Source organism: Corvus moneduloides, chromosome Z (genome assembly GCF_009650955.1).
Source record: "Corvus moneduloides isolate bCorMon1 chromosome Z, bCorMon1.pri, whole genome shotgun sequence".
Taxonomy (NCBI): domain Eukaryota; kingdom Metazoa; phylum Chordata; class Aves; order Passeriformes; family Corvidae; genus Corvus; species Corvus moneduloides.
In genome coordinates this window covers 51,695,750-51,713,112 of record NC_045511.1, presented here as the reverse complement: position 1 = coordinate 51,713,112, position 17,363 = coordinate 51,695,750, and the positions used below count along the sequence as shown (strand labels likewise).

At 40.5% G+C, this 17,363-nt stretch overlaps 1 protein-coding gene across 1 annotated transcript in view; it reads right to left on the bottom strand.

Moving 5' to 3' along the window:
* The window catches only part of MAMDC2 (MAM domain containing 2), a 56,232-nt gene that overhangs the window by 17,478 nt on the left and 21,391 nt on the right, over window positions 1–17,363 (bottom strand). Inside the window, 5 exon segments of the mRNA XM_032096954.1 lie at window positions 1,560–1,653; window positions 4,324–4,580; window positions 7,020–7,157; window positions 8,114–8,198; window positions 8,901–9,166. Of these exon segments, the coding sequence (XP_031952845.1) occupies window positions 1,560–1,653; window positions 4,324–4,580; window positions 7,020–7,157; window positions 8,114–8,198; window positions 8,901–9,166 (840 nt within the window).

Here is a 17,363-nt window from a genome sequence, read left to right as displayed (position 1 = left end):
GCCTCCCACCTCTGCTTTCCTAGTTAAAGACAAGGCAGGTGGAGCACTACCACATGGCATTAAACCCATATTCTGATTCATCATTGCTGAGCAAGTTTAGTACTCTGGTACCTCTTCCTCCATTTGGCTAATATTGAGACTTTTGTTGAACAAAACTTCCAGAAAAATATAAAGAAAAAACTTAGTGCTGTTCTATATACTGCTGTGGCGGAACTACAAGGAAAATTGAGATCTCTTGCTTTTTAATGTCTCTACTCAGAAGAATTGAAGATGACAATATTTGATAAGTCTGAAGGATCAAACAGTAGGTCTTGTATTTCAACAAAGTACAAAGGAAATTATTTAATTTCATTTCTCAAATAAAAAACCCCATAACAACCACAAAACCAACCTTCAAAATCAAAGTTAGTAGGCAAAGTTCTATATGAACCTATCATATTCAGAATAGATTCTGAACCATTCGGATTAGATCTGAACTTAACCATTGGGGCAGAAAATGCTATAAAATTTATCCCCTTCCTCTATACATATAAGTTGTCTGAAAATTAAAATGGAAAACACAGATAAGCACACAGCTCCAACCCCTTGAAAATTGCAAACATAACTTGGGATTTTTGTTGCAAAATAAAGTAAACACCAAAAAGGTATTGAGGCCATAATGAAACAATGGATTTACCCAGCCAGGAGATGTGGATTATTAATGATTAATGTATCTGGAATCTACTTCCATCAGCAGTGATACTTCAGCAGTGGAGGCACAGCTAGCAGATACTCTGAGATAAAAAGGGGGAAGAAACAGCCTCTTTTTCCTTGATCACTTCAAAGAATTAGCCAAAAAATTCAAACTTATGACCAAAGGAATAGATGGTATCAGTGGGAAACCACTAATCTGCTTTTGACTTGTGTTTAGTACCACAGTAAAAACCCAGCAGCCAGTACAGAGCTACTTAAGAGGCTGCATTCAAAATGACAAAGTCCTTTGTCCCAAGTGCCTCTACAGCAGAGGTCACATGGATTCAGGTGATGTCTGTTGTTGTGAAAGCCTAACAAATACCTGACAGACACGACACTGTCTGAGATGAGTAATACCTCCTGGGAGACTGAAGACAGGAAGGTAAGGCTCATGTTTTGGCTCTGAAGAATACCTCAGGGCATGTAGCACAAAAAACGCCTACACTGGCATTAATGAAAAGCCCAGGGCATTTACTTCCTCATACCATCACACCTGGGAAAATCCACCCTCTCTTTCTGTGACAGGCCTGCAAGTGCTAATTTCTCAAAACCCGTAGTGATGCAAATACAGCATTCAGTCCAGCACTCCAGTTGCAGAACCCTGAGGCAAGGTTTTTGGAAAAAGAATCATTAAGGCCTGGTTTTTGGAAAAAATGAATGGCACTCGTGTTATCTGCTGTTATGTCTTCTGAAGGAAGAGGAGCCCAATGGCACTGGTCAGTTGAGAAGTTAGCACCGAATATTGCAAATACTGACAGACAGAGTTCTGAGGGGCAAGGCAAAGGGGGAAAACAAGGGAGATGAATAGCAGTAGGAGCTCGTCATACCTGTCTGATTGCTGCAGTAAACTGGAGAGAAAGAAATGTCATCAAGGGCAACATAACCTCCCTTAGCGCTATTGAAAGCGACTTCGAATATTACCTAGAAATAATAATAAGCTGTTATTCATCTGCCATATACTTAGCAATAATTTTGGTACACATCTTTGAAATACAGAATTCTGATTGGATGTCCCAGACAGAGTCCAGCACATGTCATACAGTCCTGCAAGTGTTGGCACAAATTAAATTATATCACTTATTAGGGATATAAATCACAGCCTGACCTTGGCAGTAGATCTTTGCTCACTCAAGGTCAAGGAAAAACCAAAGGGAACATAGGGTCTTCTGCTTTATGAAGCACCAGTTTTAAAGATGTATTAAGACTTCTGCCATTGTATTATACAAAACCACTATTTACAATCATCAGTCTGTACTGACTAGAACTCCCAATTTTATCTAGAATCTGTCTGAATCGAGCTAAAGCCCCCCTGTGTTCACTACTCTGTTATTAAAATATTGAATTTTACAGTTTTCTGTAAACATCCTCAGACACTGAAACGCGTGACTTGGCATTAGCTGTCAGGGAAGGTTTCCTGTACAGAATTTATTTAAGAACCAGAAAAGCTATTGCTGTGTTTTGTTTACCGCAAAGATCAAACAATGCTTGTATTTAGTCATTCCCAGGGGATATAATTTCCTCAAGTAAGTGGAGGACAATCTATAACTCTTGAGGAAGTGTCTTAAAACTTCTCTTAAGTATCAAAGCTCTGAGGTACAGGAAAGCTTTGAGAGCCAGCCCCAGGGACAAAGCAAGGAAATAAGGACAAACGCTTTCAGAGTGAGATTCTTTTCAGTGAAAGCAATGCCTGTGATGTTTTGCCTAAGGATGGGAGGCAAACTAGCAGAGCTAGTGTAAGAATCCTGAGCAATCTCCTTTAGCCAGATGAAACAAGAGGAAGACTCTCTTGAAGCAACCAAAGAATTTATATGTAAGGTTTCATAATTACTTCTGTAAAATGATCTCTAAAATAATTACTGTGTTGGATTACATAAAAATTCCTTGAGCAGATTAAAGGCCTGTTTAGCCTTTTAGGTTTTTTTTCCAGCAGAGAGCACCTACAGAAAGAACTGAAGACAATGACAGGCTTTCAGTTCTTCTTCCCTTACATTATATTCCTCATGGATTCTTTCTTTCCCATTAATTTTTCTAATCAGTTTTTAAACTGATCTTAATAATGGTATCTATGGTATGCTGTGGAAGTGAGTTCTACGGTTGTGTCATATATTAAAAGATCTTCTGTTTATTTTATTTTAAAACTTACATGGTAGCTAAGAATTTGGAACAGCAATATAAATTTTGAGAAACAGGGAACAGCTAATCTTTTCTGTCTCCTCCATGACTCCTAAGAACCTCTACCATACTCTACTTTGATCTTTTTTGTAAGGGCTGAAAACTGTTATTTCATTAATGTAACTTCTCCATACTTTTAATTACCTGCATCTCCCTCTTGGACAATATTTTTTTAATCTTTTTTTAATCTTTAAAAATATTTTTTTTAACTGAGAGAGCTGAAGTTGCATACCCGGCTGAACGCAAGGGTACCCTGTGCATTCATCCAGTGGTACAACATCTTATTTATTCCAGAATGGATAGTTTCCAACATTCTGGATGGATTTTTGAATGACACCAGAAAACGAGAGGATATTTTCACAAGATTAACCACCGTGTTGCCAAGCTCTAAGTGATCATTAATTAATTTCCATCGACAGTGCTAGGAATGATTTTCACTTTTTAATTTGTATTTACTGAATCAGTAATTCACTTACCATTCAGTATTATGAAGCCTTATGAGAGCCACCCTCCTTTCCCTGAAGTCTGATGATTTAAATGGATGATCATTGACTTTACAGAGTATAAAAGAGCTGTGCAACATCTCAATAAAATTAGCTTTACCCCTAATAATTTCTGGAAATCTGCAGGTTTATGGCGAATTAGCAAATAACTTAGGTAGAATTGAAGCAAATAGAATTTACTCGTAATCCATCTGTTAGAAGTATTTATGTATAGAGAGAGTATATGTGTGTATATATATAAAAATTACATGTATGTGTAAAATACACATGTAAGTATACACATATGTATATAATGCATATACACTGTTTATTTCAATCTATTACGTTTTGAGTATTTTTTAGTAAACTCTAGGGAGTAAAAAATTCAATTTTTTTCTGATACTCTCGAAAGTCATTTTAATAACCATCAAGAGCTGTCTTTCACATCCAAGGACTACTGTACTCTTAGGAGCCAAGTTTGGACTTTTTCTCATGAACTGCAGGATCTAAGTAGGGTGGAGAATAGACCTCAAATATGGGTTTGAATTTTTCTTCGGCAGTATTTTTCTTATGCATAATTTTATGATACTCAGCATCTTCAAAAATGGATCATGGAGTCACAAAAATAGGGAACTGAGAGAACATTGGTATTATTCAGCAACTGAAAAACCTCCCATTAGTCAGACTCTACAACCTCCCAAGGTACTCCGATAAAGCACTGCACCAGCTGGCTTCAAAATCAAGCATGAGTGTGGAAAGTGATCCCTCCTTGACCCTTATGCAAAGGTCAAAGGAAATCACAGATCACCACTATCTTTAAAGACATCTTTCGGATACTGGATAGTCCCTGCCATGTTCCTGGCTTAGCCTGAGCTGGCACTCATGTCTGAGGCAACCTGGAAGTTGCAGCTGGACTGTACAGGAAGGATTGTTTTACCTCCATGGGATATGGCGCATTGAAGTCGACTTCTGCTAGTGTCCAGTCTGCATTCAGTGCACTGTCTGTTTTCCAGATCTCTTCATAAAAGCCACTCATGTCTCTTAAGTAAACAGTAAAAACAATGCTGCTTTCCTGCTTAAGTTGATAATAAAAAGATAAGCAGCCAGATACTGGGGCCATGGTCTTTGGTGAGATTAGCTGGGCCACTTCCTGAAAATGTTTGACATAAACAGAATCCACATACATGTAGTGACCTAGAAGCAGAAGAAAAACCTTTGTATAAGGACACTCTTTAAAGAACACCACTTACAAGAAGTATCAGGAGAGGAACAGGGACTAGACATACACATCTATGATCTGGCCAACAATGGTTGCTTCCCAGAAAATTTTTAGTAATTCTAAAAGATTGGGGTTTTTTTCTCTCCTTTCCTCCTATGTGCAACCCAAAATTGTTTGGCTAAAATACCACTGGCAAAATGTCAGTCTTAGCTCTTTCTTATTGTTATTATCATAAATAATATGATATTATCATAAATATTATTATTATCATAAATAATATATTATTATTTAGTATTATCATAAACAATATTATTATCATAAATAATATATTTATTATTATCATAGATAATAATAACAATTATTATTATCATAAATTATTATTATTATCATAAATAATATATTTATTTCTATTTGAAACGTAATAAACTCTAAATTTTGGGAGCCATTCATAAATGGAAAAATGTGTAACAACTGTGTAAATTGCCTCCCTCCCAACAGCTCTGTATAGTATTTAGTCTTTCTCAAGTGCAACTTATACTGAAGCAACCCAAGTAAATTAACAAAGCCATGTGTTTCCTCATGTTTTATACAGCAGCTCATATAATATATCAAATTATTAACAAATAGCTTTTAATCAGTACATTTCTGCTCAGTCTATCTAGGATTTGGTTTATAAATGACTTATTTTTACTGCATAGACTTGAGTTTTTATGTAAAATCCTTGAAGAAGATTTTTGGGAGATGTTAATGAGCAGAAAAATGCATTACACATGAGGAGAGTACCTTCCTATCATGAATATGAGCCAATATGACCTGCAGGATTTTCAAATTTTCTAATACTTTAATTTTGGGAGTGTTATCTGAATTTAAACAGGACTCATCCATGTTCACAAACATGCTGTGCATCTGTAGTTCTTCTTCTTCTGCACTCCCCGAAAGACAGCATCAAGCAGCGTATGATGAACAAAAAAATGGTTCTTCTCAGGTAGAAAGCCTGGAGGAGACTGAAGCGTCAGACTGGTGGGGTACTTCAGCATGAACACTGCAAACTGTGCCATTAGGTTTGTGTGGGCATCACTATGTTAATTAGCACACAGAGGACTCAGACCTTTAGATGTCACTTCTTGCTTCACTCCGGTGGAAGGAGGGGAAAGAACTTGCTTGGCTGGGGGTCTCCTCCAGGTTGTGCACTTCAGCACCAGACTGGTGACTTCAGCGATACTTGCCTGCGAAGTTCTCAGCTTCACTTCTGTTCTGCAGTTTTAGCACATCTCATAGCTTAGCTACAATCTCCCTGGATGATGCAACTCCACAGCCCAATTCTTGCAAAAAGAAGGCTCTTCCGTGGCTTTAGGCTTCTTGAGGTACTCTCAGTAAATGGTCAGCAGTGAGGGCTTGGTGTGAAATAGAAATGCTGTGGCTACAAGAAAACACATCCCTCCCAGCTGGGAGCATTTCCTGTCACAGTACTTATTTAATAGGTTGATCTGCTGTCGGCTGTTGAAGTTGTGGCGAGTTAAACTTTCACCAAAATTTTACCAGCATTTCAGTGCCAGGGGGTGACGCGGGGGTGGAGTGACACTCTGTACTCAACTCACACAATTGTGAAATAAATAAAAAGGCACAGCGGCATGAGTTAAGGAAAGAGGATCAACCCTGCTTTTCATAATGTGATTCCTTGCACTGCCACAAGCATCATTCTGTCCAAGACACACAGTGGGCACCAGCAGCCAGGTGTATTGACCATCACCTGCTGTGGAACCTTGTGCAAAGGTGAAGTTATCCCCCAACCCTTCTTCATGGCTGTGTAAAAACTCTTCCCTCAGCAAGGTGTCCAGGACAAGCATTTCATACAAGGCAAGTGCTGAAATTCCAGTAATTCTTTCCAGCATTATGCCGCTGAGGGGCTGTATTAACAGCACCACATTTGACTGAAAGAAACAAAACTTCTAAACTGTACAGTTTAACCCAAGATTCTCCAAGCGTGTTTTAATACCTTGGTTTTCCTACTCAATTTTCTCAACAGCCACTGGAAAGAAAACCCCTGCCAGATGTACAGAGCAGCAGTACAAGAATCTGAAACTCATTGTGGCCCATACTTTTAGAATATGCAGAAAGTTGAATTTTCCACCTCTCCCATCCAAAATTTTACCCTTACCTCTGAGTACTTTTGAATCCTAGCAAAGCGTGTAGCAGCCTTATTACAAAGCTTACAGGCAATTTTGTGTGAACTTCTGCAAAATCCCATAACCTCATTCTAATCTCTTTTTTTCCCCATAAATCACTCTTACCATCCCCACCCCAACCCAACAATGGAAAGAACTCGCATAATAATAACTCGCAGTATGAGAGTCATACATGAATCACAGATTCAGATTTTTCCACTATATTTCTGCTCTACATTTGTTGCTTACCCAGTGCACTGTTAAGTGTGTGGTCTTTGGGCAGGATAGACTGAGAATTCCGAATGTTCCCTCCACCAACAAACCAGTTGACGTTAGGATTCCAGCGGTTCACATAGCCACAAAGATGATTTTCTTCAAAGTCACATTCTGCAATTGCAGACACCACCAGCTGAGTGCACACATTTTCATTACAGAAATAGGAAGAGCAAATTACTAAGCACTGGCCTTGCTTCACATATGGCAGAGCAGATAATGTCTGTATTTATAAAACTGGACGCAGCATTTAAGAGCTTATAATAAATAGAAGCAAACCTATCCACAATTTTTGATAAAATTTTCATTTCCATCTTCTTTGGGCCAATCTGTCTTTTCATCATTTGCCAGCATAGGACTGCTGTAATTTAGAACCAAATAAAGCCAACTTAAATATATCACCTCCTAGTAGTAAATAGTCAAAGCAGAACTTTCACTTGTAAATCAGGGATGGCCAGAAGCAAAGCAGGATTAGTATTTCGTAACAGTAATGCAACTGCTTTGTTTCCTTCACAGAGCCAAAGAATTGTGACAACTTGGCTGGACTCCACCAGAGCTCTCCAGAAATGTGAAGATCCTCAAGCCTCCTAGACACTGGAATTTTTGAACTTCATTAGCAGTTTTTAGCAAATGTCATGAAGAAACAGCACTAAGTGTAAATACATATCAGCAGAGTTTTGAGTCTGCAGTCTCTGGATGCCACTGTAAGGAAGCCATAAGCAGGCAGAGAGCAGAAATAATGTTGCAGCTGTTATGTCTAGTATTTGAAGAAGTGCAAAGTTTCTTTAAAATATAACACTTGTTCCTGCTTGAACAATAAATAGATTTGGAATTAATTATTGTATGTAATATGTCTATATATATCACAGAGATAGGTGAAAAAACCCCACTTACTAGTTTGTGCAATCTTAGCTTAAAAATTATCTATATTGAATATGGCAGTGTACTTTTCAATCAGGAAAAAGCCATTGTCTTTTTTTTAAACCCAGACCTTCGATCCACTTTTAAAACTGCCAACAAGGTATTTTTTTCTGTGCAGAGAATATGAGGATTGAGCAGAGAGTACGTACCAATACAATATCCAGAAGTTATTTTGATTTCAAAAACTGCTATACTGGTGGATTTATCTTGTCCCATTTCACCTTCCAGTACAAGCTGCACAATATAAACCAAACTGTCAATTTTAGAGTTTCATTAGTACCTTGAATATTTAAACAGGATAAACAGGGGAACAAATTAAATATATCTTGGGAAACCATCATCCTTAGAGTCAGATGTGCTTTTGCTGAAAGAGCTTGGCAGAATGTATTAAAGATGGAGTCAGTGCTCTTCCTCAAGCACAGAAGACACACTGAAGGACAATAAGAAAAGGCAAAAAATTCCCACACTTCATTTAAGAGTATGGAATTCCATATTGCTCAGCTGTGGTTATGCAAGATGTTATTGTGAGTGACACAACATGATGGTTTCTGGGTAGAAATACTCTTTCGTCAGCATTTGACTCCTTCCAGAAAGGCACAGAGGGCAGGAATAAGTGAGCCCAGCCGCAGACCCGGGGCTTGTGAGTTCCCATATCTGCCACGTGGCACCAGCAGCTCCGCAGGGATACCAGGAGGTGAGGCATCCTTGCTGCAGGGCTCAGCTGGCTGTGTGCCCCTGTGAGCTACTCCACAGCTGCTGCTCAGAGCACTGCCTGGTGCCAGCTCTGCTCATGGGTGCTAGGGACAGAAGGCTCAGCTGACTCCTGCTGCCAGCCTTAGAAGGACTCGAAATAAGTTTGCATACATTAAAAAAGCAGTTTGTACAGCCCAACGTATGCACCAGAAAGCCTGTCGCATCTTCTAAAATTGGGCTTACCTTATATTTCTTTGTGCTGTTCATTAAATCTAAGCTAGCTATGAGCCAGCTATCCGATGGCTCCTTGGCCGACCACAGCAAACGATCAAAACTTTCTCCTTCCTGCCGCAGGTACAGGTTGAGCCTGGCAGGATCAGGTGAGGTGTCTGAAGTTGTGGCTATCTGATAAATCAGTCTGACACAGCTCCATTCCTCGGAGTACAGATCAGGGCTGGACAGCACTGCTTTCTCACCCTCATAAGACGTATCCACAGAAATGTAATGTCCTGGGAAGGGACACGCATCAGAATAGTAAATGGCAGGCTTTGCTTTTGCATCTCTGGAAAAAATACTTATTTAGGAAGGAATGGTAGTTCTAGGACTAGGTCAGGAGACTGAGGCCACCACTCATCTGGTAAGTCATTTAACCTTTCGATATCCTACTGTACTCATACAAATGTGTCTCCCACCATTTTCAAACACAATTTTTAAATTATTGGAAATTTTAAGACAAGATATTTTGTCAGTGTAAAGCAGATTATTAAGTAGTACCCTCTGGAACTGATAGCTGTAGATAGACAATTTGATTGACAAGATAATTTGCACACTAGAAATGTTTTGCAGGAATATTTAGTTGGTTTATAGATCAAAACTTTTTATTTTCATTTAATTTTAAAAACAATACATAAAATGGAACATTGCAGCTAAAAACTTCCAAAGCATTTCTGGTTTCAAAGAATAAAACTAGAAAGACACTCTTAAGTAGTAAAATAAACGTTCAAATCTGCTGACTCAAAAAAATTGCAAAATGTAAAGCAACATTTAAACATATCACCAGTCCAAGATTATTTTAGAATTACTCTCTGGAGCAGGGTCTAAAACAGCCTTCTGTATGAGAATGAAAGGGCGCAATGACAAGCTAGAAGTGCATGAGGAGGCAAAAAAAGTGTGAAAGAAACATCATATAGAAATATGAGGCAACAGTAAACAAATTTCAGTGAAACATAGGTCCTGGAGGCTCTACTAAGACATCAAAACCAAGATCAGGAGAGTTAAATGGAATACAGGAGTCACAGAAACCTGAAAAGCAATGCCAGAAACAAGCGATACAAAAAATGAAAATTTTAAAATAAGTTTTAAAAATCCAAAACACCACAAAACAAAACAATAAGACAAGTTAGGACTGATGTCTGAAACATTATCCCATAGACAATCAGGAAAATGATCCTTCTAACCTAGTGTCAATGTATATTAGACAAGTCTCACTTCTGATACTAATTCACATCACCCGAGCTGGAAGCATAAGTGCTGTCAGGGCCTGTGTCAAATTAGCCCTTTACCCAGCAGCACATCACACTTAGCCTTTTCAGAATCTCCAGAGCATATACTTCTTCCTTAATCTCATCTCACTTGACCACAGAGCTTGTCAGTTTCCATGCATAGGTAAATACTTGGATAACTCAGAAACTTCAGCAGTCACACTGATGTTAATACAGTGCTTGCCTTTGAGGCACACCCTCCCCTCCCAAATCCTGCCCGAACCCTCCCATTCTTTGTGTCCCACCAAGACACTCTGGGGTTCCTTCCTAGAAGCTCTCTTGTTGCCTTTTCAAAAGCATTCTCTCCAATGAAAGAAAATCATCTTCATGGATAGTCACTACCCCCTCAAGGCAAAGAGCAGGTATAGATCCACTTTATGAGGTTCCCAAAGTCCTCTCCCACCGACCCTCAGGAAGATGCCAGGAACAGACAGTCACTCTGACAACACCTGATTCTTTGGGAAGTGCATGTTACAGCATCCCCCTGCATCTGCTCCATCTCTCAGCTGCAGAGACAGTGCACAGCAACCCATTTGTACCGGACATTTTGTTTAACTGATGTAAGATAAATGATTGCTAGGAGATAGCTGCAGCCCTAAGCAGTGTAAGGGGCTGTGCAAATAAAGAAAAGCTGCATTTTCTTTCCCTTTTTAGGGAATGGAATTTCTTTTGCCTCTTATCATAATTTCTCTTTATATCTACTGTCTGGTTTTAGTCTACTGGGGAAAGATACAAAATCACTGGTTAAGTACAAGTAACTTGTTACTGCAGCGGTATTTGAAAGAAAAATAAACACAGGAATAAATATTTTAAAATAGGCACCTAATGTGCATGCCAAATACTTAATCTGCCACTACATAAAATGGGAGTCCATAGCATCCACTTGCATGCATACGTCCAGTTAGTTCACACAAGTTAGCACACACGGCATTTATTTATTGGCATATGCCTGCCCCTAGTATGCATGTTTTTTCACAGGAAGATAGAGAGAAATCACCAAGGCTCCATCAGAAGTCAAATGCTTCTTGCACATTTGGTTTTAATTGATGTAATTGACAATATCCAATTCAGATGAAGAATCTATGTTTTTAGGCTAGTCTGAACTTGGATCATTTTACTTACAAAGAAACCTACAATTCAGAATCCATACCTGGCAATTTCAGTTTAGATTTCAGCCCTATTTTTGTCTGCACTGCAAGAGAAACCTCACAGAAAACAGATCCTTCTTGTACTAGTAATCTTCCAGTTTTTTTGGGTTTTTTTTTTTTTTTTTCAGAAATAAATTAGCACTGACATAGAAAAATACATTCACATGAAGACCTCAAATTACCAGCTAGGAAGCTTAAATGGCTGCCAGGTTTTAAAACTTAATTATAAGTAGACTAAGGTTTAAAAGAAAAAAAATAGTGGTTTAAAAGAAAACCTCTTATAATTTCCAACTGGGATGATTATGTCACTGTAAATTTGACTCTGCTCTCTGTGTGTTGTGCACTTGCTCCCACTTTGTCTGATTCACCACAGGTATGAGAGCAAAGATCATGAACTCCGTTTTTAACTGGGGGTGGGGTTGGTTGCTTTTTCTAAAAAGATTAGTTGTATATATTCATTACCTCTCCAGAAACAGAGTGCTCTCACTCCCAAACTAATAATTTTAGCTTCTTTTGAAAGTTTAAATGTGTAGTTGGCTGCACCAAAATCAATGAGAGCACTGATAGAGCGCTTTATGTGTAAGTTTAAATGCTTTGCTAATCAGGATTAGGGAGCGTGGCATTTGGCAGTACCAAGCACAGAAAATGCCAACGTTAAACTTCTTCCAAATGAATGGCAGCATTGACTAAATGGCCTTTACCCTAAACTGTACTTCAGTAACAGCAGTGATGTGCCATTGATGCAGAAAGGGAGGTCTCACAATGCAGACCTCAAGGGCTGACACAGAGCAATTGTGAGAGCAAAGCAAGGCAAAGCGGGGGTTCCTTGGAGTAAAGAAGCAGACAACTTTCCACACTTGTTTGTGGGAGTAATTTTCCAGTCTGTGGAGAATTTCATGAATGCACAGTGGTATAGCCTCTCAAAAATGTAACATGCAGCTTCATTTTGCAGCATGCCACAATCCTCCTGCAAATGCCCATGACAGCTAATTTATAGCAATCATTCAGGAGCTACCAACAGAGTACTCTTCAAAATCACAGGAAGGCAGATGAGAGTAGTCAGAAAACTCTAGGAAAAGCCTGATGACACAGAAACACAAGCATACAATTTCCAGCAATTACTTGCTCAGAGGGTAGATGCAGCCCTAAGCAGCGTAACGGGCTGTGCAAATACAGGAAAGCTGAACTTTCTTTTTCATTTTCTGACTGACATGACTTTTTGAGTATCATGGAGAGTGGCTTGGCAACTACATAGTCAATTCTACCAAGACTCTGGAATGCATCTCATCAGGTCACATAGACTTATGTACTTTCAGGTTCCTCAGGTGGTCACAAACCGGATTCTCTCTGAGGGACTTTGCTCCCCCAGTCACATTTTACACTCCATCTACTCGAAAGGTGTGAGAAGAGAGGTTGCCAGTGAGGGTTGAGGCAAAAAATTTTTGAGCACCTCAGCCTTCTCCTCATCCTAGTTACCAGTTTGCCAGCCTTGCTTATCAAGGGGGTAAATGCTTTCTTTGACCTTCATTTTCTGGCTGACACACCTATAGAAGTTCTTCATGCTGTTGTTTGTGACCTTTGTGAAGTTAAGCTCCAGCTTTGCCTTTGCCTTCCTCACCCCATTCCTACACAACTGGGCTGTGACCCTGTAATCTTCCCTGGATACCTGTCCTTGCTTCCACTGACTGTGGATTTCTTTCTTGCCCTTTAGTTTGACCAGCAGGTCCTGACTAACCCATGCCAGTCTCCTGCGTTCCTTGCCTGAACTTTTCCTCCTGGGGATTGCTAGTTCTTGTTCTCTGTGGAAAGCATCCTTAAAGATCTGCCACACATCTTTTGCTCCCTTGTCCCTCAGAGCAGTTTCCCAGAAGGTCCTATTGACTACATCCTTGATCACCTGGAAGTTTGCTTTCCTGAAATTCATGATTCTGACTTACTCTTTGCCTGATCCGTATCCCTCAGGACTGCAAACTCCACCAGTGCATGATCGCTGCAGCCCACGCTGCCTCCAATCTTGATGGCCCCAATTAGCTTGTATTGGCAACCCACAGGTCCAGTATCACATCCCCTCTGGTAGGGCTGTCTATAACCTTAAGAAGTTATCTGCCATGCACTACAGAGGTCTCCTGGACTGCCCACAGCTCACCGTGTTACTTGCCCAGCAGGTGTCAGCGTGGTTGAAGGCCCCCAGCAGGACAAGAGCCTGTAAGCACAATGCCTCCTGCAGCTGGAGCAAGAAGGCTTTGTCAACAGGCTCCCCTCGGCTGAGCAGCCTGTAGTATGTGTCAGCCATGAGGTTCTCTTTGTTGTCTCAGTGTCTGATTCTTACCCAAAGGCTTTTAATCTGTTCATGCCTATTCTTCAGAAACAGAACTTCACACTCAATCCCCCTCCTGATAGAGAGGGCAACCCCCTTTCTTTTCTTGAACACCATTCATAGGTGCAATCCAGTCATGGGATTTGTCCCACCCAGTTTCAGTAATGCAACGAGATCATAACTTCACAGCAGCACAGTGACTTCCCATTCCTCCTGTTTGTTGCCCACACTGTTACTCTGGTGCAAAGGCACCTCAGCTGAGCTGTCAGCTCATGTTGCCTTCTTGGAAGAACATCCTTTCATTTCAGGGAGATATTTCACTGGTATTTCTTGGCTTCTGTTACCTCAGGAGCCCCTGGCTTGTCTCCATAAGATGTCAAATGTGCTCAGTGTGGCCAGTACATCACAGGTCCACTGCCTGAGGGCCCTCACCTGCACCCTGTCCCTCTAACCTTGGTATGTCATCCCACAGCTTCTCAAGGGCAAGCCTGACATTGTCACCTTCCCTGGCACACCTATTTTAAAGCTCCATCAATGAGCCCTGCTAGCTCCTGAGCAAAGACAAGCTTCTGCAGAGATGACAAAAGCCAGGGATTTCTAACTACCTTTGACTGCTAACAGCCAGCAGATGCCTGGTGAAGGCAAACACCTACAGCCAGGACAAGAGATGGGAGAAAGGAGACTCAGATTATTTCCCTCACCTGTCTCTCACTACTCAGGATAGTAAGTAATGCACTTTTTACATTTCTATGATGACTTTTTACCTACCATGTAACTCGACTGTCTTCTGCTTGACAGCTGAATCAAACTTTACAGGACTAAGCATGTGTTCATTTTATATTCCTCCACGTCCAAACAAAACATTGAGCCCAGGGGGAATGAGGACACTGTGTTTCAAACCTATCCCACCTCAGTGCAACTATGCACTGCAGCAGCAAGACTGACAAAATGAGATCATTTAAATCCTTCTGTATCAATGTCTGTCATCTTGCTGCTCTAATAAGCAGTTCTGTACAGAGCCTCTCTCAATTACAGTTGGTGATGCATTAATTCCATGAGTCATTCACCCAAGTTTTCCAAAAATATATATAAAAATTACTTTAATGTACTTAGTAGATGGGCATCAATAGATCAGTCAGCAGTGGTTATATCAATGGCTTAGGAAAAAGGGCTTCTGAGATCAGAAATAGTGCTTTTTCCAAAAAAGAGCACAGAAACTACACTGATTGCTTTCTCTGTAAATAGCACAAACAAGACAAAAAGCCAGATGCTGGCTAATAAACTAAACAAATTGCATTGAGAAAAATGGGAAAAAAAACCCCAAACAACTACTGAGATAAATAAAATTACTAGTTCACTTTTCAATTATATATTTCCTCTGTAAAAATTTGGAAGGGTAACCACAGACATGTTCTGGCTCTTTGTAGGGTTTATGTCTGACACAGCTGTTCACTTAGTTCAGCCACAGTACAGCTTTACAAGAAAAACTGAATATAAGCAGCAAACTCCAAGAGAAGCCATAATAAGGAAATTCGAAGCAGGAAAAGTTAAGAATTTACGTTTGATTAGGTACTCATTTATACAGAAAAACTACAAGAAATATCTAACATTTATTTGTGAGTCCTGTTTTGATTTTCTATTTCCCACATAGAAACAGCAAAGAATATTACCAGGGTTTGCTAGGACAAAAGCTGATCTATTGATGCCTTCTGTGGAATCTCAGAATCTTGATTTTGGGTCTTGGCTTTAGTTTTGGGATTTCTTTTTATATTTTATTGCCAAAAAAGAGGGGAAAAAACAGTAGCAAAGCAGTACCTTTCTAAGACCTATTACGTCTTCTTACATCTCCAGAAAAAGTTAAAAATATTAACAATAGAGTCAGAGGGACAAAATTTTGCAAATTAAGTTTGCACATAGAGGCCCCATGCCCTTCTCCCTGGCTGGATCGTGTAGGTAAGAAAACACAGCAAGAGTATTGTGGATAACCCAAGATGTTATTTTATTCCACATCTATCTGCCCAGAACTGTTACTGTCTCTCCAAGACCCAGCAGTGCAGTGGGAAATGGCATCACAGGGCCAGTGGGTACCGGGTTTTTTTAAAGCCAGGGTCACCCAAGCAGAACTCTCTTTCCTCCGAGCTCTGGCTCAAGGCAGAGGCTCCCCTTCATGGTTTTTTTTTTTTCTCTCTTATCTTCAGAGGAGGTTGTTTCAGGCAGGTTTCTGGACTCAACAGTAGCAACCCAAGAAGCTGCATTTCCCAATAAAAACCTGTTTCAGAGTGAATTTTGCAGTGTGGGGCTAGAGCCATTGGGGCTGGGGGGTGCTGTTTGCAGTGCACCGGGGGATCGTTTCTTCCCCCAACACACCCATGGCTCAGGAGTAGCAGCACCAACACCGGTGGAGTTCGGGATGAGGAAGCAAGACAACAGCACCAACACCCAATGAACTGGAGGCTGACAGCGTGGGGCCGGGGTGTCCCGGCAACACCAGCAATTCTGCCACCAGAACTGCTTCATAAGCTCCTGCCTTCCTGTTGGTTTTGGTTTGGTTTGCTGTTCTTTTTTTTTTATCCAGAGAGAAGGTTGCACCGAGTGGGATTTGTCTGCCATCTTCCTCGTGTCTCCCAGACCATGCGGTCGCCTGAGGAGGGCACCATCTTGGGGGGGTCACTCCCCCATTTTGAGTTTCCCCTTGTTCCCCGGGAGGCAATGAGATTTCAACACCTTTGTAACTAGTGACTATTACTGTTATTTTTTGCCTGTTGCTATTTTGTTTTGCTAATAAACTGTTATTTTCTTCACTTACATCTACTTGTATTTATTTCTCCATATTGGCGGAAAGGGGTTGATTAAAACTATGATGGAAGGTAACTTATTTCAGAGTGTCCACTTATTAAATTGTCTTAAAACAAGACAAACAGTGATCTGCTTTTGCCAGAGCTGGTGTTTAATCCCTTCTCCTTGGCTCCTGGGAGACCTGCAGGAGCGGTATCTCTCCCCTGGATGGATGGATGCACTCAAAACACACAGAGGGCTGAGTGGAAAAACCTGGTCCACATTAATGAATGCAGAGACTCAGTCCCAAAACATTCAGGGTGGTGCCATGATTAAAGCTACTGATGCTGCAGGGTATAACTGGTGTTTCCATTCCCATCAAGCCACAGATTTTTTTATTTCTGGTAAGCTGTTAAATTCACACCAGACAACCTACGTGAATACCCTGGGACTAATCAGTGTTGTCATCACCAAAAAAATGTTCTGTTCTTTAAGCCTCCTTCTCTCCTCCACGGTTTCTTAAAAGTAGCTCTGTGGAAATAGCTGAGGGATGGAAAAGCAGGAAGTGGGTGGTTTGTGTTTGTTGTCTGCAGTGACTGACATGCATTGCTATTGTCAAGGCTTTTCCTTCTCTTGTGTGTCTACAGGGGCAGCAGCAGTTTCAAGCCTAAAGCTCTCACCTCTTTGCAAAAAAAGCTTGTGGTCCCACCTGGCCACTGCTGGCTGCCCTTCCAGGTAGGGAGGGAACCTGAATACCCCACCAGATCTACCCCTGTGCTAGTCATCTTCTTCAGGGAGTCCAGAGGGTTTCCAGGTAACTTTCACAAAGCTGAGTAGTATTTATTAAAAACAAAAGATTTTTTTTTTAGAAAAGCACAGCCTGGGGTGATGAACACACAGGCAGTTCACCCAGGTAGTCACCCAC